The 22,500-nt window shown below is 60.8% G+C and overlaps 4 protein-coding genes across 4 annotated transcripts in view; 1 reads left to right on the forward strand and 3 right to left on the reverse strand.

Annotated features, from left to right (window-relative positions):
* The window catches only part of LOC101072993 (zinc finger protein 397-like), a 10,698-nt gene extending 9,725 nt beyond the window's left edge, over positions 1-973 (forward strand). Inside the window, exon 3 of the transcript XR_003888537.1 lies at positions 927-973. The gene's annotated coding sequence lies outside the window, so the exon portion shown is untranslated. The remainder of the gene's footprint in view (positions 1-926) is intronic.
* doc2a (double C2-like domains, alpha) overlaps positions 1-3,613 on the reverse strand; it is an 8,475-nt gene extending 4,862 nt beyond the window's left edge. The window contains exons 1-4 of the mRNA XM_029836551.1: positions 3,217-3,613; positions 2,647-2,964; positions 1,021-1,100; positions 828-902 (exon numbers count right to left, since the gene is read on the reverse strand). Coding sequence (XP_029692411.1) covers positions 828-902; positions 1,021-1,100; positions 2,647-2,964; positions 3,217-3,379 — 636 coding nt within the window. The 5' untranslated portion in view covers positions 3,380-3,613. The remainder of the gene's footprint in view (positions 1-827; positions 903-1,020; positions 1,101-2,646; positions 2,965-3,216) is intronic.
* Positions 3,614-3,720: 107 nt separating this feature from the next.
* mvp (major vault protein) lies at positions 3,721-13,579 on the reverse strand. Its single transcript, XM_029836550.1, has 17 exons — positions 13,447-13,579; positions 12,689-12,867; positions 12,416-12,611; positions 12,207-12,330; positions 9,576-9,707; positions 9,372-9,466; positions 9,051-9,287; positions 7,783-7,908; positions 7,392-7,604; positions 6,398-6,633; positions 6,124-6,321; positions 5,272-5,416; positions 4,950-5,161; positions 4,705-4,821; positions 4,486-4,612; positions 4,200-4,388; positions 3,721-4,119 (listed from the first exon to the last, which is right to left on the reverse strand). The coding sequence occupies exons 2-17, from the start codon at positions 12,850-12,852 to the stop codon at positions 4,006-4,008; spliced, it is 2,625 nt and encodes an 874-aa protein (XP_029692410.1). The 5' UTR covers positions 12,853-12,867; positions 13,447-13,579; the 3' UTR covers positions 3,721-4,005.
* Positions 13,580-13,717: 138 nt separating this feature from the next.
* LOC105419304 (caskin-2-like) overlaps positions 13,718-22,500 on the reverse strand; it is a 19,215-nt gene continuing 10,432 nt past the window's right edge. Inside the window, 11 exon segments of the mRNA XM_029836549.1 lie at positions 13,718-14,523; positions 14,666-14,933; positions 15,039-16,579; positions 16,716-16,854; positions 16,924-17,025; positions 17,347-17,775; positions 17,885-18,021; positions 19,504-19,572; positions 20,430-20,600; positions 20,760-20,877; positions 21,809-21,903. Of these exon segments, the coding sequence (XP_029692409.1) occupies positions 15,567-16,579; positions 16,716-16,854; positions 16,924-17,025; positions 17,347-17,775; positions 17,885-18,021; positions 19,504-19,572; positions 20,430-20,600; positions 20,760-20,877; positions 21,809-21,903 (2,273 nt within the window). The 3' untranslated portion in view covers positions 13,718-14,523; positions 14,666-14,933; positions 15,039-15,566.

Genomic DNA, 22,500 nt, shown 5'->3' on the forward strand with positions numbered 1-22,500 from the left:
CATTGGGTTAAGAGTCAGGGTCAGGGGTAGGGCTCAGGGTCAGGGTTAGGGCTCAGGGTCAGGGGTAGGGCTCAGGGTCAGGGTTAGGGCTCAGGGGTAGGGCTCAGGGTCAGGGGTAGGGCTCAGGGTCAGGGTTAGGGCTCAGGGGTAGGGCTCAGGGTCAGGGTTAGGGCTCAGGGGTAGGGCTCAGGGGTAGGGCTCAGGGTCAGGGGTAGGGCTCAGGGTCAGGGTTAGGGCTCAGGGGTAGGGCTCAGGGTTCAGGGTCAGGGCTAGGGTCAGGGTCAGGGTCAGGGGTAGGGCTCGGGGTCAGGGGTAGGGCTCAGGGGTAGGGCTCAGGGTTCAGGGTCAGGGCTAGGGTTAGGGTCAGGGTCAGGGGTAGGGCTCAGGGGTCAGGGTTAGAGGTCAGGGGTCAGGTGTAGGGTCAGGGGTAGGGCTCAGGGGTCAGGGTTAGGGTCAGGGGTAGGGCTCAGGGGTCAGGGTTAGAGGTCAGGGGTCAGGGGTAGGGCTCAGGGGTCAGGGTTAGGGTCAGGGGTAGGGCTCAGGGGTCAGGGTTAGAGGTCAGGGTTAGAGGTCAGGGGTCAGGGGTAGGGCTCAGGGGTCAATCCTCTCCTTGTTCAAGTGTCTTCCTCCTTGACCACCCCCACCCTCAGACCTACCAGAACCCTCGACCCAGCGACATGGAACACTGATCTGTAGGTTTGGACTTTCCTGCTTGTCACACCGAGTTGTGATATTGATGGTTTCTATAACTACAACATGTGTGTGTGTGTGTGTGTGTGTGTGTGTGTGTGTGTGTGTGTGTGCGCGCGTGCGTGCGTTTATCTGACCTTACAGGCTCCAGGCAGCAGGTGCAGTTTGACGTAGGGGTCTGCTAATCCATTGAAGTCCATCGGCTTCAGACCCTGGAAGGGTGAGAAGACATGAAGGTGTGTGTGTGTGTGTGTGTGTGTGTGTGTGTGTGTGTGTCCTTCAAAGGTGAATATGATGAGGGTTCCTGCAGGAACCTGGGGAGGAACCCACCCTGGCCTTCAGCACGGTGCAGTGCAGCTGACTAGAACTCTGCTCATAGTGCAGCTCAAACTCCAACATTCCCAGAGCAGCTGCAGACACAAGAACATGGAGATCATCACCTGGTCAGCTAGCGTTAGCAGATCTGATCACATGATCAGGAGAGTCACAGCATGACAGGAGGTGGAGGTGATGAAGGTGATGGTGGAGGTGATGAAGGTGATGGTGGAGGTGGAGGTGATGAAGGTGATGGTGGAGGTGATGAAGGTGATGGTGGAGGTGGAGGTGGATGAAGGTGATGGTGGAGGTGATGAAGGTGATGGTGGAGGTGGAGGTGATGAAGGTGATGGTGGAGGTGATGAAGGTGATGGTGGAGGTGGAGGTGATGAAGGTGATGGTGGAGGTGATGAAGGTGATGGTGGAGGTGGAGGTGATGAAGGTGATGGTGGAGGTGATGAAGGTGATGGTGGAGGGGGAGGTGATGAAGGTGATGGTGGAGGTGATGAAGGTGATGGTGGGAGGTGGAGGTGGAGGTGATGAAGGTGATGGTGGAGGTGATGAAGGTGATGGTGGAGGTGAGGTGATGAAGGTGATGGTGGAGGTGATGAAGGTGATGGTGGAGGTGGAGGTGATGAAGGTGATGGTGGAGGTGATGAAGGTGATGGTGGAGGTGATGAAGGTGATGGTGGAGGTGATGAAGGTGATGGTGGAGGTGGAGGTGATGAAGGTGATGGTGGAGGTGATGAAGGTGATGGTGGAGGTGATGAAGGTGATGGTGGAGGTGATGATGGTGGAGGTGGAGGTGATGAAGGTGATGGTGGAGGTGATGAAGGTGATGGTGGAGGTGATGAAGGTGATGGTGGAGGTGGAGGTGATGAAGGTGATGGTGGAGGTGATGAAGGTGATGGTGGAGGTGATGAAGGTGATGGTGGAGGTGGAGGTGATGAAGGTGATGGTGGAGGTGATGAAGGTGAAGGTGGAGGTGATGAAGGTGATGGTGGAGGTGATGATGGAGGTGATGAAGGTGATAGTGGAGGTGATGAAGGTGATGGTGGAGGTGATGGTGGAGGTAATGAAGGTGATGGTGGAGGTGATGATGGAGGTGATGAAGGTGATAGTGGAGGTGATGAAGGTGATGGTGGAGGTGATGGTGGAGGTAATGAAGGTGATGGTGGAGGTGATGAAGGTGATGGTGGAGGTGATGAAGGTGATGGTGGAGGTGGAGGTGATGAAGGTGATGGTGGAGGTGATGAAGGTGATGGTGGAGGTGGAGGTGATGAAGGTGATGGTGGAGGTGATGAAGGTGAAGGTGGAGGTGATGAAGGTGAAGGTGGAGGTGATGAAGGTGATGGTGGAGGTGATGAAGGTGAAGGTGGAGGTGAGCTGGAATGAGCCACCTGGGCCTAAGATGATGAAGATGTTGGCGATGAAGACGATGATGCTGGTCCTCTCTACTCAATCACCACAACAGAACCTTTCAATCAGCACGACAGGAGTCGTCTGTGGACACCTCAAACCCTCAGTACCATCATCACAGCAAATAGAGATGGAATGGACCAAAGCAGCGTCTGGTTCTGCTGAGGTTCTGCTGAGGTTCTGCTGAGGTTCTGCGGTGCAGGTGTGATCCGGGACACTCACTGCAGTCGTCACTGTCGGAGGAGATGATGTCCACTGATGTGTCCATGCTGCTGCTCAGGGACAGGGACCCCCCTCCTGGTTGTCTGTGGACCAGCTGAGGGGAGAGAAGGTGAGCCCCCCCCCCCTCTGAGGCCATGCAGAGGGGGCGGAGGGCCACAGGGGAGGTGGGGCTTGGAGGTCCTGGAGAGGTGGGAGACGGACGTGGGAAGTAGGCGGAGATTTGCTGGATGGGTCTGATGGGTCCAGGACAGACGTCAATGGCCATGTGTTCTCTGATGGAGACGCTGAGCTTTGGTCCTCTACGCAAAGTCATAGGTTCTAATGGAGCAAAGACGCAGGTGATCAGGTCACATGACCCCCCCCCCCCCCACACAGGTCACATGACCCCCCCCCCTCACACACACACACACACTCAAATAAGGTCGCGTGCAAGCGTTGTGGAGAAAGAGGTGTCGATCTGTCTGCTCCTCAGGAATCTTTAAAGACGTCAAAACACAAATGTAACGAAACACAAATGAAACAAACAGGAAAAGAAAGAAAGAAAGAAAGAAAGAAAGAAAGAAATCTGACCTGAGAGCTGCAGCAGATTCCAACACAACAGAGGGTGGATCCCAAATGTTCCGAGGTCGATGCTCACGGGTGGATAATTGTGTGTGTGTGGGGGGGGGCAGGAGATGGAAGAGAGAGAGTGGGAGGGAAGAGAAGGGGGACAGGATCCCCTCAATCCTCCCATTCTCAGTCGTCCTCCCCCAGGATGCAGATTGCAGGGGGAGGCAGCAGTGTGTGTGTGTGTGTGTGTGTGTGTGTGTGTAATTAGGGTTTACTGAGGTCTAATGAACATGTGTAAACGGACACACGTGTGGAAACACACATGGAGTCTGAAGCGTCTCCTCCCCTCCAGGAAACAGATGGAAATGATTATGAAAACCAGCCCCCCCCATGATTCGGGTTCCTGTGGGCGGGGTCATCACCACGGAGGCCACGCCTCCCAGTAACAAACAAGATTTAAACATGAGAATTCTGCAGCTTTTGGGTGTCAGAGCGTCGTCCTGCTGGAGTCAAATGAAACAGACGTCACACTTCCACTCATTTAATCCCCAAACAAAGCAAACATGAGCATCACTGTAGTGCTAAAGCATTCTCAAAAGGAAAGGTTGACAAAATGAGTGTAAGTGTCCAAAAAGGCTCTTCAGATTCATTTACTACAACTCCCAGGATGCAGTGCAGAAACAGCGGTGCAGCTAAGGTCTGAAAACTACAGTTCCCATGAGCCTCAGAGAGCAAGCGCTCTCAAGAACGAAGGGGGCGTTTCTGAAAGGCATTCTGGGAGCTGGAGTTTATATGCAGAAGCTTCTGTCCTCACTGGCCCGAGAGCGCCCCCAGCAGGCCGCTGGCGGTGGTGAAGAGGTTGATGGGGGAGGAACCATCTGTGATGAGAGTCGACTTCAGCCCGAGAGCCTGAAGCATCTTCACCTGCAACAGGAAGTGGAGTCTGATTGGCTGCAGCGAGATCACCTGGTGCACAGAAATACAACCACCGAGAGCGGCGTTACCTGAGTGTCTGGCCCCGCCCTCGCCATCTCCTTCAGCGTGTCACTCCCCAGACTCTGGACCATCTGACTGAAGCGCTCGCTCTCGATCTGAGCCAGACGCTTCTGCTTCTCCACCTCCAGACCGTCCATCTGCTGCTTGTAGCTCAGCTCCTGCTCACGAGCCTTCGCCAGACGTTGTAGCTCCGCCTCCTGCACACACATCCGGACACAACGTCCAGGGAGGGACGATGAACGTCCTGTTTTACTTCAACGCTAACGCTAACGCTAAGAGAGCGCTGGGTCGTACCGCCTCGATCCGCTGAGCTTCCACCTTCAGTTTGGCCTCGTTGACGGCGGCTTCGCCCTGGATGCGAGCGGCCTCCGCACGAGACTGGGCCTCAGCCTTGGCTGCTCCGGTGCTCTCCACCGCAGCACTGCGACACACACGGGTCACACGGGTCACACGGGTCCACCTGTGTGACCCGTGTGACCCGTGACACCGGTCCCAGGAACCCCGGGGTCCTACCTGAGGGCCTCCAGCTCCAGCAGCTCTTTGCGAGCTCTCTCAGCTTCAGCCTGGTCAGTGATCCTCTGACGCTCCAGCTTCCCTCGAGCCTCCTGCTCCAGACGCTCCGCCTCGTGGCTGCGCACACACACACACACACACACACCAGACACACACACACACACACACACACACACACACACACACACACTCATTACCCTCCGCCCTCCTCTGCCCCACCGGCCATGTGTTGCTGCTCCGCCCACCGTGCGGCGGCCTCCTGGGAGTTGGTGGTGATCTCGATGGCGAGCTGGACGCTCTTCTGCAGGGCGTCCCGGGTCCGCTGGTCCACGGGCTCCGCAGACTGGATGTCCACACTGCTAATCACCAGGTTGTTCTGGCCAAAGCGGAGGAAGGGGCGCACCGCCAGCTTCTCATCAAAGCCGAAGACGGCAGAACAGATGATCCGGTTCGAGTTCTACAAAACAGATGAGCGTTCCGTTAGCTTTGGGTTAGCATGCTAGCGTGAGCAGCAAAGTGACAGAGATAAAGATAAAGATAAGCAGGACTGTAAAATCAGGTTCCAACCTTATGAAAGTCATCAAACTGCACCGAGGCCACGGCGCCTCTGATCCTGGAGGCCACGGCTTTGCAGGCGTCTCCCACGAAGTCCGGGACCGAGAACAGAGCTGTGGCGTCCGCGGGGTCCTCACGGGACTTCACTTCAAAGTGCCTGCGGAGAAACGGAAGCAGAGGACGAGGCGTGAGGGTGGTTTGCTGTGGTTAGCTAGCTGTAGCTTTAGCATTGACATGGCATAGTTTGATGCAGCTGTCATTCTCCTCAATTCATCATCGCTTGAAGAAACCTTGAGCAGGACCCCAGGACAAGCAACAGTGGGAGGAAGAAACCTTGAGCAGGACCCCAGGACAAGCAACAGTGGGAGGAAGAAACCTTGAGCAGGACCCCAGGACAAGCAACAGTGGGAGGAAGAAACCTTGAGCAGGACCCCAGGACAAGCAACAGTGGGAGGAAGAAACCTTGAGCAGGACCCCAGCACAAGCAACAGCGGGAGGAAGAAACCTTGAGCAGGACCCCAGCACAAGCAACAGCGGGAGGAAGAAACCTTGAGCAGGACCCCAGCACAAGCAACAGCGGGAGGAAGAAACCTTGAGCAGGACCCGAGCACAAGCAACAGCGGGAGGAAGAAACCTTGAGCAGGACCTGGCTTGAGGCAGAATGTTAGCTGGAGGGTCCATAAACCGCCTTAAATCTCTAATCATGTGTTCAGGTTACGGCTACACCGAAGGTAGCTTAATTTCTCTGCTCCTCTGAACATTAGCGCTGTTAGCATAAGCTAACTAGCTAAATCCCTGTCATCTCTGAGTGAGGGCAGCTACGAGCCGTGTTGCTGATAAGCGACATTCGCTAGGTGGCGTCACCAGTTGTAGGACAGCTGCAGCTGCAGGCGGGCGTGGTCGGCCGTCTCGATGGTGATGATGTCGGTGAAGAAGTCGGGTCCCAGCAGGAGGCAGATGGCCTTGATCACGTTGGCCCGCTTTGGTTTGTCTCCAGACAGCGACAGCACAGTAAACTGCTCATCAGGTCCCAACATCACCATCTCGGGTCCAAACACCACCCTTAAGACAAGAACACAGAGTCAATGGTTCGGTCCAGCGGTCCAACCAGAACCAGGGACCAGGGGCAGAATCTGACCTGGCTCTCTTCTCTCTGTAGTCGTAGACCTGGACTGCGGCGTTATGCGGGACCCTGAAGGACACCACCCTGGTTTTGTCTCTCTGTTTAACCTCTGTAGTTCTGATCCGATCCGAGCGATCGGCCAGTGGGTCCCGAGGAGAAGCTAGCAGGGCCTCAACATTAGCAGGAAGCTCCTTCTGCCACAACTCCTCGTCCTGGGTCAGCATGTAGGTGTGGCCAATCACAGCTCGGACCTGAGAGGACGCAGACAGTCCGGTAATAGAGCGATAATACCAAAACACCTGAGCGGGACAGGGTCAGGGACAGGGACAGGGTCAGGGTCAGGGTCAGGGACAGGGTCAGGGACAGGGACAGGGTCAGGGTCAGGCTAAGGGACAGGGACAGGGTCAGGGACAGGGACAGGGTCAGGGTCAGGGTCAGGGACAGGGACAGGGTCAGGCTAAGGGACAGGGACAGGGTAAGAGACAGGGTGAGGGTGAGGGTCAGGGACAGGGTCAGGCTAAGGGACAGGGTCAGGGTCAAAGTAAGGGACGGGGTCAGGGACAGGGACAAGGAAAGGGTCAGGGACAGAGACAGGGACAGGGTCAGGGTAGGGGACAGGATCAGGGACAGGGACAAGGAAAGGGTCAGGGACAGGGTCAGGCTAAGGGACAGGGACAAGGAAAGGGTCAGGGACAGGGTCAGAGACAGGGTGAGGGTGAGGGTCAGGGACAGGGTTAGGGACAGGGTCAGGCTAAGGGACAGGGACAAGGAAAGGGTCAGGGACAGAGACAGGGACAGGGTCAGGGTAGGGGACAGGATCAGGGACAGGGACAAGGAAAGGGTCAGGGACAGGGTCAGGGTCAGGCTAAGGGACAGGGACAGGGTGAGGGCCAGGGGAGGGGACAGGATCAGGGTCAGGGTCAGGGTCAGAACCAGCATTCATGAGGCTCTGGAGCCCGTTTGGGTTCAGGTGCTCCAGGACCGTCCTCAGCTGCCCCCCCTCCCCTACCTTCCCAGTCTTGATGTCCCTGACGTAGATGCCCTCGTTCTCATCCAGCGGGATGGCCTGTCGTTTCAGAACCACCTCCACCGTGGCGGGGGGGACGTACTCGAGGGGACCCCGGAGCATCCAGCGGTCTCCAGGCCGTCGGAAGACACCGCTGGTGCGCAGACGCTTCACCCTCTGTTCGTCGCCATCGTCCTCGTCACCATCATCCTGAGACTGGGGGACGAGAGGAGGGGACAGGTGGGTGACAGGAAGGACCGTTAGCAGCTGCTGCTGCCATGCTAACACAACGACGCTAAAGCTAACGGGCTTTTCCTTAAGCAGGCAGCACCGGGTCAGCTGTTTGGACAGGCGTCCACAGGTGACCCGGGCCCGGCCCGACCCTGTGTCTCACCTCTTGAGTGTCATGGAAGGTCTCCACTGCTCGCAGAACCAGCCCCTCCTCCTCCGACAGGACGTACACGTCCTGGATGCCGTCCTCCAGACACTCCCCCGGACGCAGGAAGAAGGAACACTCGCCCTGACAGGGGAGACGAAGAGGAGGGACAATTCAGAGGGAAGACAGGCTGCTCGTCCCGGAGGACGGGGGAGGACAGGGGAGGACATGGAGGACGGGGGAGGACAGGGGGAAGATGGGGAGGGTAAGGGAGGACAGTGGGAGGACAGTGGGAGGACATGGAGGATGGGGAGGACATAGAGGACAGTGGGAGGACGAGGGAGGACAGGGGAGGACGACGGAGGACAGTGGGAGGACGAGGGAGGACAGGGGAGGACATAGAGGACGAGGGAGGACATGGAGGATGGGGGAGGACATGGAGGATGGGGAGGACATGGAGGATGGGGAGGACGAGGGAGGACATGGAGGATGGGGAGGACGGGGGAGGACATGGAGGATGGGGGAGGACATGGAGGATGGGGAGGACGGGGGAGGACATAGAGGACGGGGGAGGACATGGAGGATGGGGAGGACGAGGGAGGACATGGAGGATGGGGGAGGACATGGAGGATGGGGAGGACAGTGGGAGGACGAGGGAGGACATAGAGGACGGGGGAGGACATGGAGGATGGGGAGGACGAGGGAGGACATGGAGGATGGGGGAGGACATGGAGGATGGGGAGGACAGGGGAGGTCGGGGGAGGACAGGGGAGGACATGGAGGATGGGGAGGACGGGGGAGGACATGGAGGATGGGGGAGGACATGGAGGATGGGGAGGACAGGGGAGGTCGGGGGAGGACAGGGGAGGACATGGAGGATGGGGAGGACATGGAGGATGGGGAGGACAGGGGAGGTCGGGGGAGGACAGGGGAGGACATGGAGGATGGGGAGGACGGGGGAGGACATGGAGGATGGGGGAGGACATGGAGGATGGGGAGGACAGGGGAGGTCGGGGGAGGACAGGGGAGGACATGGAGGATGGGGAGGACATGGAGGATGGGGAGGACAGGGGAGGTCGGGGGAGGACAGGGGAGGACATGGAGGATGGGGGAGGACATGGAGGATGGGGAGGACATGGAGGATGGGGAGGACAGGGGAGGTCGAGGGAGGACAGGGGAGGACATGGAGGATGGGGAGGACATGGAGGATGGGGAGGACATGGAGGATGGGGAGGACAGGGGGAGGACATTGGGAGGACATAGAGGACGGGGGAGGACGTCTGCACCTTCACCACCCGCTTCTTTCCCAGCTGAGGTTTCCCGTCGGCCCCCACCGGGTCCAGGACCACGCAGTACTGCCTGCTGTTGAGGGTGGTCACGTCCACCACGCCCACCACCTCCTCCGCCACCGAGGGGACGTGCGCCTCCCTGTCCGCCGCCGTCACCAGCCACTCCTCCCCCGTGCGGCGCTCCCGCCCACCGTCGTCCTTGAAGGCCCTCAGAGCACGAACGTGGAGAGCTTTCTGTGGGGGGGGGACACGTGGACGTCAGGATGAGGGTGACCACCAGCCAGAGGCGGCCCGTCAGAGCGGCGGGGGGGGGGGCACCTTGTCAGTGAGGACGAAGGCGGTCACGATGTCCAGCACTTCCTCGTGAGCACCTGGAAGGTACGCCCCCACCTTCCTCACCAGCCACTCCTCCCCTGCAACACAAAGTGCCCCTGAAGCTGGGGGGCCCCCACCTGCAGCCCCTCCCACACAGGTATGCTACGCTAGCAGGAGCTAGCGTCCCAGCGCGCGAGCCGTCCTCACCAGTGACCCGGTGGACGGCTCCCCGGTCCACGCCTTCTTTACGGGCCCTCAGCCTGATGGCCTGGTTCTCTCGGATGACGGTAGCTTTGATGGTCTCCAGGACGACCACCTCCTTCCTGGGGATGTAGGTCCCTGTGGACAGAGGCAAAGCTGACGGGGACAGGCCTGACTGATGGGGGACACGCCTGACTGATGGGGGACACGCCTGACTGACGGGGGACACGCCTGACTGACGGGGACACGCCTGACTGACGGGGACAGGCCTGACTGACGGGGACACGCCTGACTGACGGGGACACGCCTGACTGATGGGGACAGGCCTGACTGATGGGGGACACGCCTGACTGACGGGGGACACGCCTGACTGACGGGGACACGCCTGACTGATGGGGACACGCCTGACTGATGGGGACACGCCTGACTGACGGGGACGGGGGACACGGCTGACTCACGGGGACGGGGGACACGCCTGACTGACGGGGACACGCCTGACTGACGGGGACATGCCTGACTGACGGGGACGGGGACACGCCTGACTGACGGGGACACGCCTGACGGACGGGGACGGGGGACACGCCTGACTGACGGGGACGGGGGACACGCCTGACTGACGGGGACGGGGACACGCCTGACTGACGGGGACACGCCTGACTGACGGGGACGGGGGACACGCCTGACTGACGGGGGACACGCCTGACTGACGGGGACACGCCTGACTGACGGGGACACGCCTGACTGATGGGGACACGCCTGACTGACGGGGACGGGGGACACGCCTGACTGACGGGGGACACGCCTGACTGACGGGGACACGCCTGACTGACGGGGACACGCCTGACTGATGGGGGACACGCCTGACTGACGGGGACACGCCTGACTGACAGGGACGGGGACACGCCTGACTGACGGGGACGGGGACACGCCTGACTGATGGGGGACACGCCTGACTGACGGGGACACGCCTGACTGACGGGGGACACGCCTGACTGACGGGGACACGCCTGACTGACAGGGACGGGGACACGCCTGACTGACGGGGACACGCCTGACTGACGGGGACACGCCTGACTGACAGGGACACGCCTGACTGACAGGGACGGGGACACGCCTGACTGATGGGGGACACGCCTGACTGACGGGGACACGCCTGACTGACAGGGACGGGGACACGCCTGACTGACGGGGACGGGGACACGCCTGACTGATGGGGGACACGCCTGACTGACGGGGACACGCCTGACTGACGGGGACACACCTGACTGATGGGGACACGCCTGACTGACGGGGACGGGGGACACGCCTGACTGACGGGGACACGCCTGACTGACGGGGACGGGGGACACGCCTGACTGACGGGGGACACGCCTGACTGACGGGGACACGCCTGACTCACGGGGACACGCCTGACTGATGGGGACACGCCTGACTGACGGGGACGGGGGACACGCCTGACTGACGGGGGACACGCCTGACTGACGGGGGACACGCCTGACTGACGGGGACACGCCTGACTGACAGGGACGGGGACACGCCTGACTGACGGGGACGGGGACACGCCTGACTGATGGGGGACACGCCTGACTGACGGGGACACGCCTGACTGACGGGGGACACGCCTGACTGACGGGGACACGCCTGACTGACAGGGACGGGGACACGCCTGACTGACGGGGACACGCCTGACTGACAGGGACACGCCTGACTGACAGGGACGGGGACCTGACGGGGACCTGACTGAAGGGGACACGCCTGACTCACGGGGACACACCTGACTGACAGGGACACGCCTGACTGACAGGGACGGGGACACGCCTGACTGACGGGGACACGCCTGAATGACAGGGACGGGGACACGCCTGACTGACGGGGACACGCCTGAATGACAGGGACGGGGACACGCCTGACTGAAGGGGACACGCCTGACTCACGGGGACACGCCTGACTGACGGGGACACGCCTGACTGACAGGGACGGGGACACGCCTGACTGACGGGGACACGCCTGACTCACGGGGACACACCTGACTGACAGGGACGGGGACACGCCTGACTGACAGGGACGGGGACACGCCTGACTGACGGGGACACGCCTGACTCACAGGGACACGCCTGACTGACAGGGACGGGGACACGCCTGACTGACAGGGACGGGGACACGCCTGACTGACGGGGACACGCCTGAATGACGGGGGACACGCCTGACTCACGGGGACACACCTGACTGACGGGGACACGCCTGACTGACAGGGACGGGGACACGCCTGACTGACGGGGACACGCCTGAATGACAGGGACGGGGACACGCCTGACTGACGGGGACACGCCTGACTGACAGGGACGGGGACACGCCTGACTGACGGGGACACGCCTGACTCACGGGGACACACCTGACTGACAGGGACGGGGACACGCCTGACTGACAGGGACGGGGACACGCCTGACTGACGGGGACACGCCTGAATGACGGGGGACACGCCTGACTGACGGGGACACGCCTGACTGACGGGGACACGCCTGACTGATGGGGGACACGCCTGACTGACGGGGACACGCCTGGCGGACGGGGACACGCCTGACTGACGGGGACACGCCTGACTGACGGGGACGGGGACGTCCCGCCTCCCTCTCCTACCTGGTCCTTCAAACAGCCACTCGTCTCCAGCGACCCTCTTCTCGCCACCCTCTTCCTGGAAGTCCAGCAGTGCCTGGAGACGCAGCGCCGTGTCCGGATACACGATCTGGAGCGGGGTCACGTCCTGAACCAACACACAAACAGGCTGAAAGGTCACGAAGCCGACCGGAACCTGGAGTCCAAGCCCGACCCTGCAGGGGAAGACAGACCTGCTGGATCTCCTCTCCAGGATACAGTGGGAAGGGGTCCTGGGTCAGGCGGATCTCCAGGTCAGCATGTCGGAGCTTGGCCTGTCCCGACTGGTCAAAGAGGACCTGGCCCTCCGCGTCCCGGGCCACCGGGTTGAGGATGACGCAGTAGTGACGCGGCGGCACCATGATCATGTGGAACGGAGAGAAGAGAACTCTGGAGAGACAAGGACAGGAACCGGATCAGGACACGTGACATGGCCCAGAGACGGACCGGGAGCAGAACCTCCTGACCTCTCGTTGTCCTGTCGGATGTAGGTGAGGGGTCCGACCTCGATGCGGGCGATGTTGGTGTTCTGGTCCAGAACGTGGATGTAGTGATGAGGAGGGATGCGGATGATCGACACCTCGGTGGGAACGTCGCTCTCATTGCTGCGGGCGGCACTTTTCTTGGACATGATGGGAAAAGGCGGCTGTGGAAGCAAATGTTGGGATCAATCAGGACCGATTCAAGTCTGGACCTGGACCTGGACCTGGACCCTCAGGTCAGCTGACCGGCTGCTGTCTGACTGGTTGCTTATTGATTTCTAACCCAGCTGATCAGATACGCGTCGTCGCTCCAGACTTCTCGAACAATGGAGAGGTTCTGATTCCAACCAGAACCAGAACCAGAACCAGACTTCCTCTTCTGTGGTTCCAGGATCTTCCAGGAAGTGACGGCGTCAGTGTGAAACTACAAAGGTGATTCCACCTGGACCCAATCAGGTGATTTGTGTCATTTAAACGTCAGGTAATAAAGTTGGGACACGCCCACAGGTGAAAGACTCGCAGGAAACCGACCAAAAGAGTTTTCCAGGTAAAAGAAGCACCTTGACTGAATATCTGCTCACTTCCGCCTCAAGAACTTCCTGGTTTACGGATTTAGATGAATAAACTTGAGAGTTGCGGAGTTTTTCTCCGTCTCTGCTTCAAATCTCGGATTTTAAGAGCTCAGATTTCAACTTCCGGTGTTGATCTACGAGTTTTTCCAGTATGAATTAAACTGGACTTACTGGTTCCGGACCTCTGCTGGTTCCACTGGCGATCCACTGGCGATCTGACGGAAGTGCGACAGCCTCGAGACTGTTCAAGAGGGGCGTGGCCAGGCAGGAAAGCGTCACAAGTCACGTGGTCTCTTGGAATTCTTCTGCGCCAGAGCTCGTTCGGGACTTTCTTTGAAGCCTTTATTGATTATTGAAGCTTTTATTGATTATTGTTAAAAGTCTGTGACAAGTTTCCTATAAACGGGCTCGTTTTTGTTACTTTTGCAGTGAGGAGCTGATGTGTGACCACACGATCGATGTTTATTAAAGGACAGTTGTGAAGGTGGCAACTCTGCGGTGCTGTTTCCTGTTTGTTTACAAAGGTCAGAGGTCAGATTTCCACTTCCGTGCTGGTGTCAGCGGAGCTGGAGGCTGCGTCACAAGACGCCACGTCCATGCTAACTGTAGATTAGCATGAATGAGCATCAAAAACAGGACCAAAGTGGATCATCTGCTGCTCATTTACCCAATCTAAAGATCGTCAAGTCTACTTTAAATGTTCCTGTGACGGACACGTGACAAGCATGCTGCTTTGAACTTTCACACTTAACACAGCAGGAAAAATGGTTCTATAAATACAAAATGATGTCAAATGAGATGAATGGTGCAAAAGTATGAATCATAAAATAAAAACTGATTCATGAGGGAACCAGGAAGACCGTTTATATATTAGAATAAATTTTCTATTTTGATGCTATTAAAAAGAAAAGAGCCATCAGGAATAGATCGTTCTCTGGCGCCCCCTGCTGGTCGCGTGGGAGAAGTCCTCTCACAAGTGGGGGGAAGGTCCAACTGGACCAGTTCTGGTACTGCACTCTACACTAGCCTTTGGGAACATGTTATTATGCTCTAAATAAAAACAGGGAGCCAGCAGAAGCCCAGAAGTTTGTCTCTGCATTGCTAAAAGTGCTCCTGGGTCTTCTGGTAGCATGCCCCCCAGGGCAGACACAGTTTTAGTCCAACATGGCGTCCAGCTGGTCAGCGAGGTCATCAAACATGTTGCCGATGTCATCCAAGATGGTCCGTGCTGAGGTCACCGTGTTTCTGCTGAGAGAACACAACAACCGTGACCAATAGACACGCCCGTCTGCTGATGTCACCATGGCATTGCCACACCTGCCCGTCTAGATCACCTGGTTCTGATAGCCTGTAGGCGGGTTCAACAGAACTCTCGGACCGTGACCGTTACCTGCTGGTGTTGTCCTCCTGGTTCAGTTTACTCTCCACAGCCTTCAGAGCCGCCGCGAGAGAGGAGCTGGTGTGATCCAGTCTCTGCTGAACCACCTCCGTGCCAAGTCCCGGAGCCATGGGGGACACCTGGGACCTTGCTGATGGTAAACAGGGACTCTGAGGGGCTGAGACTGAACCGGGTCCTGGAGCTGGAGGTCCGTGGACTGGAGAGGATGGAGCAGTGAAGGCCACAGTCTGAACCCCACTGATGGTCACAGAAGGACCACCTGCTGAGAACAGGTGCATTGTAAACACAGGCATAGTCCAGGAGGTCTAGAACGCAGGTCTGGACCAGGACCCAGGTCTCTCGGTGGTCACAGACACGATCTTACCTTGTGCTGCCAGCAGACTGTGGCGGACTGGTTTTGGGGCAATGACGGGTGGTTTTGGTGACACCAGTGGTTTGATGGGTCCTGTTGCTGGACTCTCCAGACTGGTGCCGCTCTTCCAGCTGCTGCCCCCCCCGGCGGGGGCCCCCCCTCCGGGGGGGGCCACCTCCGGGTGGCCACAGCCTCCGTCCTGTCCTCCGTCGTGCTCCTTGTCTCGGAGCTTGTGTCTGCGCTTCACCGTGTCCGACTCCTTCAGATGAAACTCTGGGACCTCGACGCTCTTGGCTGGAGGTTTCTCTGGAGGTTCCAACACGGCCTCGGCCCTGGGGGGCCCGGGAGCCTTAGGCCTCTGCTTGATGGTCAAGTTGCCCTCCTCAGCGAAGGGGATGCATTCGCTGGAGCTGTTGTGGGGGGAGGAGGAGCCCTTCAGACCCCCTTTTGATTCTTCCTCTTCAGAGTCAGACCTGACCCCCTGATCTGTATCAGAGCTGCTGGTCTGGGTCCAAATGCATTCGCTCTGCACCCTCCTTCTCAACCCAGAACCTTCTTGGGGCTCCGGGCCTGCAGCGGTGCCGGGGGAGGGGGGGGGGGTGCTGGCTGCTGGTGGCTTTGGTCTCCCACTGGGTCCTGCTCTCCAAAGAGGCTGCGATCCTCCGGACACTCGCCGAGCTGCTGGCGCCTCCCCCAGGGGGCAGGTCTGTGCTGCTGTCGCTCAGCTCGCCACTGGTGCCGCTGCTCACCGAGCTCAGCCTTTTGGGGGGGGGGGGGAGGGGGACCCTTTTTGCGAGCGCGCACTGCGAAGGACTGACTCCGCCCCACAGGCTTTTCTGGACTGGACGCCAAGCGTGCGAGCTGGCTGCGACCCGGCTTGCGTGTTAGAGTAGCGTAAGAGGAAAGATGTCGAGGGGGACCCGCCGGCTCCTCCTCGTCCTCGTCCGGTTCCCCGTCCGACAGAGCGTAGCGGGTCAGGCTGTGGGTGCGGCTCTTGGACGGCGCCGGGGTGCTGCGGTCCTCATCCCTGCTGAGTCCCTTCAGTGCCGGAGATCCACCGGAGGGTCCAGCCAGTCTGGGCTTAGCTGGGACCGGCGGGTACTTAAACACGGTCCCCAGAGGAACCTGCTGCTCGTAGCCTTCCGCCAGCTCTCCGCCCTTCGCCGCGCTGGAATCCAGGCTCTCTTGGGAGCAGCTGTGGGGGGTGTTGGGAACTGTTGGATCCTGGGAGCGCCCGGAGCCTCGGGACCGGCTGTCCATGCTCTCCTGGCTGTGCGAGGCCCCCACGGCGTTCTTGATGGCCAGGCTGTCCTCGCAGGGGTTGGACATCACGCTCTGCAACTCAGCGCTGAGGCCACAGTCCTGGAAGGTCTGCATCCTCGGGGCGTGAGGGGAGGAACCCTCCCCCCCGCTGTCCGGGGGCTCCATGGCGAGCAGGTGTAGCGTCCGGGGGGCCCTGAGACGCAGGGTTCCTGGGCCCGATTCAGCCTGGAGCAGGGCCCTCTGGACGTCACACAGCTTCTTCACAGCCAGCATCAGCTTCTTCTGGTGGCCTGGAAGTCAGATGGAAATCAAAGTTCAGCAGCGTTTCTGACCACGACCTGGTCTGGAATCATGGTCTGATATTAGAAGTGGGTCACGTCATCATCTTTGAGGCTGGAGCCGAGCCTCGTGTCACCTGCTCCTCACCCAGTTTGGTGATCCCGATCTCCTGCAGGTCCTCCCACGTCAGATCTTTGACGATGCTGATGGAGTCGTAGCCATTTTCCGACAACCGTTTGTGGTACTGCGGGAGGCCGATGGCGCTGAGCCACTCCCCCAGGTGGGACTACGGGAGAGGAGATCACAGGTCAGACTGGGCCCCTGCCCTCGGGCTGCTGGGACGCTGGAGGCTTACTGGGATGTACTCTGGCAGCCAATCAGGAATGTTCAGGTTGTTGATCTCCATGGAGATCTTTTTGCGGTGACCCGGTTTGGTCACTCCGATGGCTGTCAGGTCCTGCAAACGAGACCGGGTCAGCAGAGATCTGGGTCAGTTCACAGGAAGAGACAAGACCAGCGCAACGCTCGTGTATGTGGTGATGCATGAAGAGGCTGATGGACGGGAGCAGAATTCCAGACCCCCCCGGTCCTGGACAGGCGTGTTTGTGTCTGCTGTTCCTGCCTCCCCACAGGGGGCAGCAGAGGGCCCTGTTGCCCTGCCTCCCCACAGGGGGCAGCAGAGGGCCCTGTTGCCCTGCCTCCCCACAGGGGGCAGCAGAGGGCCCTGTTGCCCTGCCCCACCACAGGGGGCAGCAGAGGGCCATCTGCTCCAGCTCACCTCGGGGGTCATCCTGCTGATGGTGGGCACGTCGTAACCAGCGCTGACGAAGTTCCCAGTGTACTGCTCCAGCTGGAAGTCGCTCAGCCACTGGCCGATGGCGTCGGCGTCCTGCAACACACACAGCTTGAGCGGCTCCTCGCCGTCTGTCCGGGGCCTGCAGGTGGAGGCCAGCCTCACCTTTCCCTCCAGCAGCTGCTGCGGGCGAACAAACTGCTGGGAGAAGCTGGGCTCTGGGGGCCGCTGCACCGTCACGGTGGACCGCCGGGACCCACCTGCCGGGACAAGTTCAGCCGCCTCAGGTGCGCCGCTGACACAGGCGCCCCACAGGCGTGGGCCGTGCTCCGCTCCCTCGGTACCTGATGAGAAGGTTCCTGCAGGCTCAGACTGAGCGCCGACATGTCCCCCGTCAACAGCAGGGGGCGCCGGCTGCCGCATCAGAGAACAGAAGGTTAAAGAGCTTTGATCCCAGCGTGAACTCAGAGCCACGATTTCAGACCTTTAACTACGGGGGGAGGAGCAAAAGAGGCGCCTGTACCTTACTGCTGCTGTCCTGGGGGCTGCCGCTCTGCTGCTGACCACCGGGGGCGCCGCTGCTCTCCGTGCTCTGGCCGCTGCCGGCGCTGCGGCTGCTCCCGACACTCCCGGTGCTCCCGACGCTGCTCCGGTCCCCGGCTGGAGCCCCCAAACAAGACAGGACAGGAAGTCAGCACCTGAACAAGGATGTCAGCCGGAGCGGGGCAGGAAGAGCCGGAGCGGGGGAAGGAGGAGCTGGAGCGGGGGAAGGAGGAGCTGGAGCGGGGGCAGGAAGAGCTGGAGCGGGGGCAGGAGGAGCCGGAGCGGGGGCAGGAGGAGCTGGAGCGGGGGCAGGAGGAGCTGGAGCGGGGGAAGGAGGAGCTGGAGCGGGGGCAGGAAGAGCTGGAGCGGGGGAAGGAAGAGCTGGAGCGGGGCAGGAAAGAGCTGTGGAGCGGGGTCAGGTAGAGCTGGAGCGGGCAGGAGGAGCCGGAGCGGGGGCAGGAGGAGCCGGAGCGGGGGCAGGAGGAGCTGGAGCGGGGGAAGGAGGAGCTGGAGCGGGGGCAGGAAGAGCTGGAACGGGGAAGGAAGAGCCGGAGCGGGGGAAGGAGGAGCTGGAGCGGGGGCAGGAAGAGCCGGAGCGGGGGCAGGTAGAGCTGGAGCGGGGGCAGGAAGAGCCGGAGCGGGGGAAGGAGGAGCTGGAGCGGGGGGCAGGAAGAGCTGGAACGGGGGAAGGAAGAGCCGGAGCGGGGGCAGGAAGAGCCGGAGCGGGGAAGGAGGAGCCGGAGCGGGGGAAGGAAGAGCCGGAGCGGGGGAAGGAAGAGCCGGAGCGGGGGAAGGAGGAGCTGGAGCGGGGGCAGGAAGAGCTGGAGCGGGGCAGTTAGAGCTGGAGCGGGGGAAGGAAGAGCCGGAGCGGGGGAAGGAGGAGCCGGAGCGGGGGGCAGGAAGAGCCGGAGCGGGGGCAGGTAGAGCTGGAGCGGGGGCAGGTAGAGCTGGAGCGGGGCAGGAGGAGCCGGAGCGGGGGCAGGAGGAGCCGGAGCGGGGGCAGGAGGAGCCGGAGCGGGGGAAGGAGGAGCCGGAGCGGGGCAGGAGGAGCCGGAGCGGGGGCAGGAAGAGCTGGAGCGGGGGAAGGAAGAGCCGGAGCGGGGCAGGAAGAGCTGGAGCGGGGGCAGGTAGAGCTGGAGCGGGGCAGGAGGAGCCGGAGCGGGGGCAGGAGGAGCGGGGGCAGGAAGAGCCGGAGCGGGGGAAGGAAGAGCCGGAGCGGGGGCAGGAGGAGCCGGAGCGGGGCAGGAAGAGCCGGAGCGGGGGAAGGAGGAGCCGGAGCGGGGCAGGTAGAGCCGGAGCGGGGCAGGAAGAGCCGGGGGCAGGTAGAGCTGGAGCGGGGGAAGGTAGAGCTGGAGCGGGGGCAGGAGGAGCTCAGCCATTCCGATGTGCAGATCACAAAACCAAAATCAGGAATTCTGGGATGTCTCATGGTGGTGGGACTTCGACCACGCAACCTCCTGGAGGCAGAACCAGGAAGTGACACGTCTACAGTTCTACTGACAGCCGCTGAAGCAGGGCATCATTCCGGGTTCGGACCCAACACAGCGGCCAAGTTCAGAACAGACAGCCGAGCAACAGACGTGTTGTCAGGGTTCTTACCATGGTTCCTGAGGACCCAGATCTCCTCGGAGGCAAAGTCAGATTTAGACAGGCGGCGGGAAGACCAACCTACCAGACACAACAACAACATGGATGGGGGGGGGGGGCACCTGGAGGACTGCCCCCCTGCCCCCCCCCTCCTAGGGTCCATCTGCAGGGTGACACCAGCTGCTACATGTGACCGATGGATTTGCATGTTTTAGTGTGTCCTGTCTAACAGGGGGCAGTAAAGATTTACCCCTGGACACGCCTGTTCAGGGGCGGAGCCATGAGGATAAGGACCAGGATGTAGTTGGTCTGTCATGTTTGAGCAACGGGGGGGGGACAGACAGGGGGAGAGGGAGAAAGAGGGGGGAGAGGGAGGGAGAGAGGGAGAAAGAGGGAGAGAGAGGAGAGGGAGGGGGAGAAGAGGGAGAGACAGGGGGGGGGAGAGACAGGGGGGAGAGGGAGAAAGAGGGGGGAGAGAGGGAGGGGGGAGAGAGGGAGGGGGAGGGAGAGAGGAGAGAGGGAGGGAGAGAGGGACGGGGGGGGGGGAGAGGGGAAAGAGGGGGGAGAGAGGGGAGAGAGGGGGGGAGGGAGAGAGAGGAGAAGGGAGAGAGAGAGAGAGAGAGGGAGAGAGGGAGGGAGAGAGAGGGACGGGGGGAGAGGGAGGAAAGAGGGGGGAGAGAGGGGGAGAGAGGGGGGGAGGGAGGAGAGAGGAGAAGGGAGAGAGAGAGAGAGAGGGAGAGAGGGAGGGAGAGAGGGACGGGGGGGAGAGGGAGAAAGAGGGGGGAGAGAGGGGAGAGAGGGGGGGGAGGGAGAGAGGATGAGAGGGAGAAAGAGGGGGGAGAGAGGGAGGGAGAGGGGGGGAGAGAGGAGAGGGAGAGAGAGAGAGGAGAGAGGACAGGGGAGAGAGAGGAGGGGGGAGAGAGAGGAGGGGGGAGTACCTGTGCTGGAAGGGAGGCCATTGGGTAGCATCAGCCCTGTGGGGGTGGGTGGGGTATATACAGAGGAGGAGTCATCAGATGGAGAGGCGGAGCCTAGACTGGAGCAAAGGGGGTCTCTGGACAACAGCTGGCGGTGGGTGGGTAGGGAGGCTTGTCGGGACAGGGCGCCCCCTAGAGGGCAGGACAGGGAGAAGCAGGAGGAGCAGGTCAACAAGCTGATGGAGCCAGATGGGGTCAGATGAAGGTGGCAGCAGGAGAAGGACTCTGTCTCGGCTCCACTTGACCCCCACATGACCTGTGACGGCGTGACGACCTCACAGCAACGCTCACCGTTTCTACGACTGATGACCTCCACGATGGACGGAGAGAAGAACCCGACTCGGTCCATTCCTCTGTGCGAGTCGTGGATGTGTCCTTTCCACCGGCCGTCCGTGTGCTGCTCCAGGACCTGTGGGGGCAGACAGGTCAGCACGGGTCCCTGCAGGTCCCAGCCTGGCCCTGCAGGTCCCAGCCTGGCCCTGTAGGTCCCAGCCTGGCCCTGCAGGTCCCAGCCTGGCCCTGTAGGTCTGGCCCTGCAGGTCCCAGCCTGGCCCTGCAGGTCTGGCCCTGTAGGTCCCAGCCTGGCCCTGCAGGTCCCAGCCTGGCCCTGCAGGTCTGGCCCTGCCGGTCCCAGCCTGGCCCTGCAGGTCTGGCCCTGCAGGTCCCAGCCTTGGCCCTGCAGGTTCTGGCCCTGCAGGTCCCAGCCTGGCCTGTAGGTCCCAGCCTGGCCCTGCAGGTCCCAGACCTGGCCCCCTGCAGGTCTGGCCCTGCAGGTCCCAGCCTGGCCCTGCAGGTCTGGCCTGCAGGTCTGGCCCTGCAGGTCCCAGCCTGGCCCTGCAGGTCTGGCCCTGCAGGTCTGGCCCTGCAGGTCCCAGCATGGCCTGCAGGTCTGGCCCTGCAGGTCCCAGCTGGCCCTGCAGGTCCCAGCCTGGCCCTGCAGGTCTGGCATGCAGGTCCCTGCCTGGCCCTGCAGGTCTGGCCCTGCAGGTCCCAGCCTGGCCCTGCAGGTCTGGCCCTGTAGGTCCCAGCCTGGCCTGCAGGTCTGGCCCTGTAGGTCCCAGCCTGGCCTGCAGGTCCCAGCCTGGCCCTGCAGGTCTGGCCCTGCAGGTCCAGCCTGGCCTGCAGGTCTGGCCTGTAGGTCCCAGCCTGGCCCTGCAGGTCCCAGCCTGGCCCTGCAGGTCTGGCCCTGCAGGTCCCAGTCTGGCCCTGTAGGTCCCTGCCTGGCCCTGCAGGTCTGGCCCTGCAGGTCTGGCCCTGCAGGTCCCAGCCTGGCCCTGCAGGTCTGGCCCTGCAGGTCCCAGCCTGGCCCTGCAGGTGAATGAGCACCCGTCTCGTCTCACCGTGATGACATCACCGGCTCGGATGTTGAGCGCTGTGGGATCGTGGAGGTTCCAGTAATCCTTTAAAGCTCGGACCTGGAGAACTCCAGTAGCATCTGATGAGGAAACAAGAATGAGTCTGCAATAATCAGTTTGCTGTCCAGCTCCGTCCGCTCTCGTTCATGAACGGGCAGCAGAACCACGTGGGCGGGGCGACCTGACAGTCACTTCCAGTGTCGACGGTTGGTCGACCGAAATCTTTGGTTCGCTCTGGTTTCGCTCGTGTCCTGACTGACAGGTGAACCGGAGCATCAACGCCCACCTCCTTTTATGGGGCTCATTACCAATTCATGGGCGGAGACTTATGCCGATTAGCTGATTAGCAGTTTCCGATGGTTTGTTACTCGTGATCTACTCTCCTGTGACTCGTGATCTACTCTCCTGTTACTCGTGATCGACTCTCCTGTGACTCGTGATCTACTCTCCTGTGACTCGTGATCTACTCTCCTGTGACTCGTGATCGACTCTCCTGTGACTCGTGATCGACTCTCCTGTGACTCGTGATCGACTCTCCTGTGACTCGTGATCTACTCTCCCCCAACACGGTTCCACCTGAACCCTCAGCAGGTTTTGAGTGGATTCAATCTGCTCGTTTTCCAGCGGCTCGTGAAGGAGAGCCGACGTTCGCTAGCAGGTTTCGGAATCATGAAAGG

The sequence above is a fragment of the Takifugu rubripes genome, chromosome 5 (assembly GCF_901000725.2).
Source record: "Takifugu rubripes chromosome 5, fTakRub1.2, whole genome shotgun sequence".
NCBI lineage: Eukaryota > Metazoa > Chordata > Actinopteri > Tetraodontiformes > Tetraodontidae > Takifugu > Takifugu rubripes.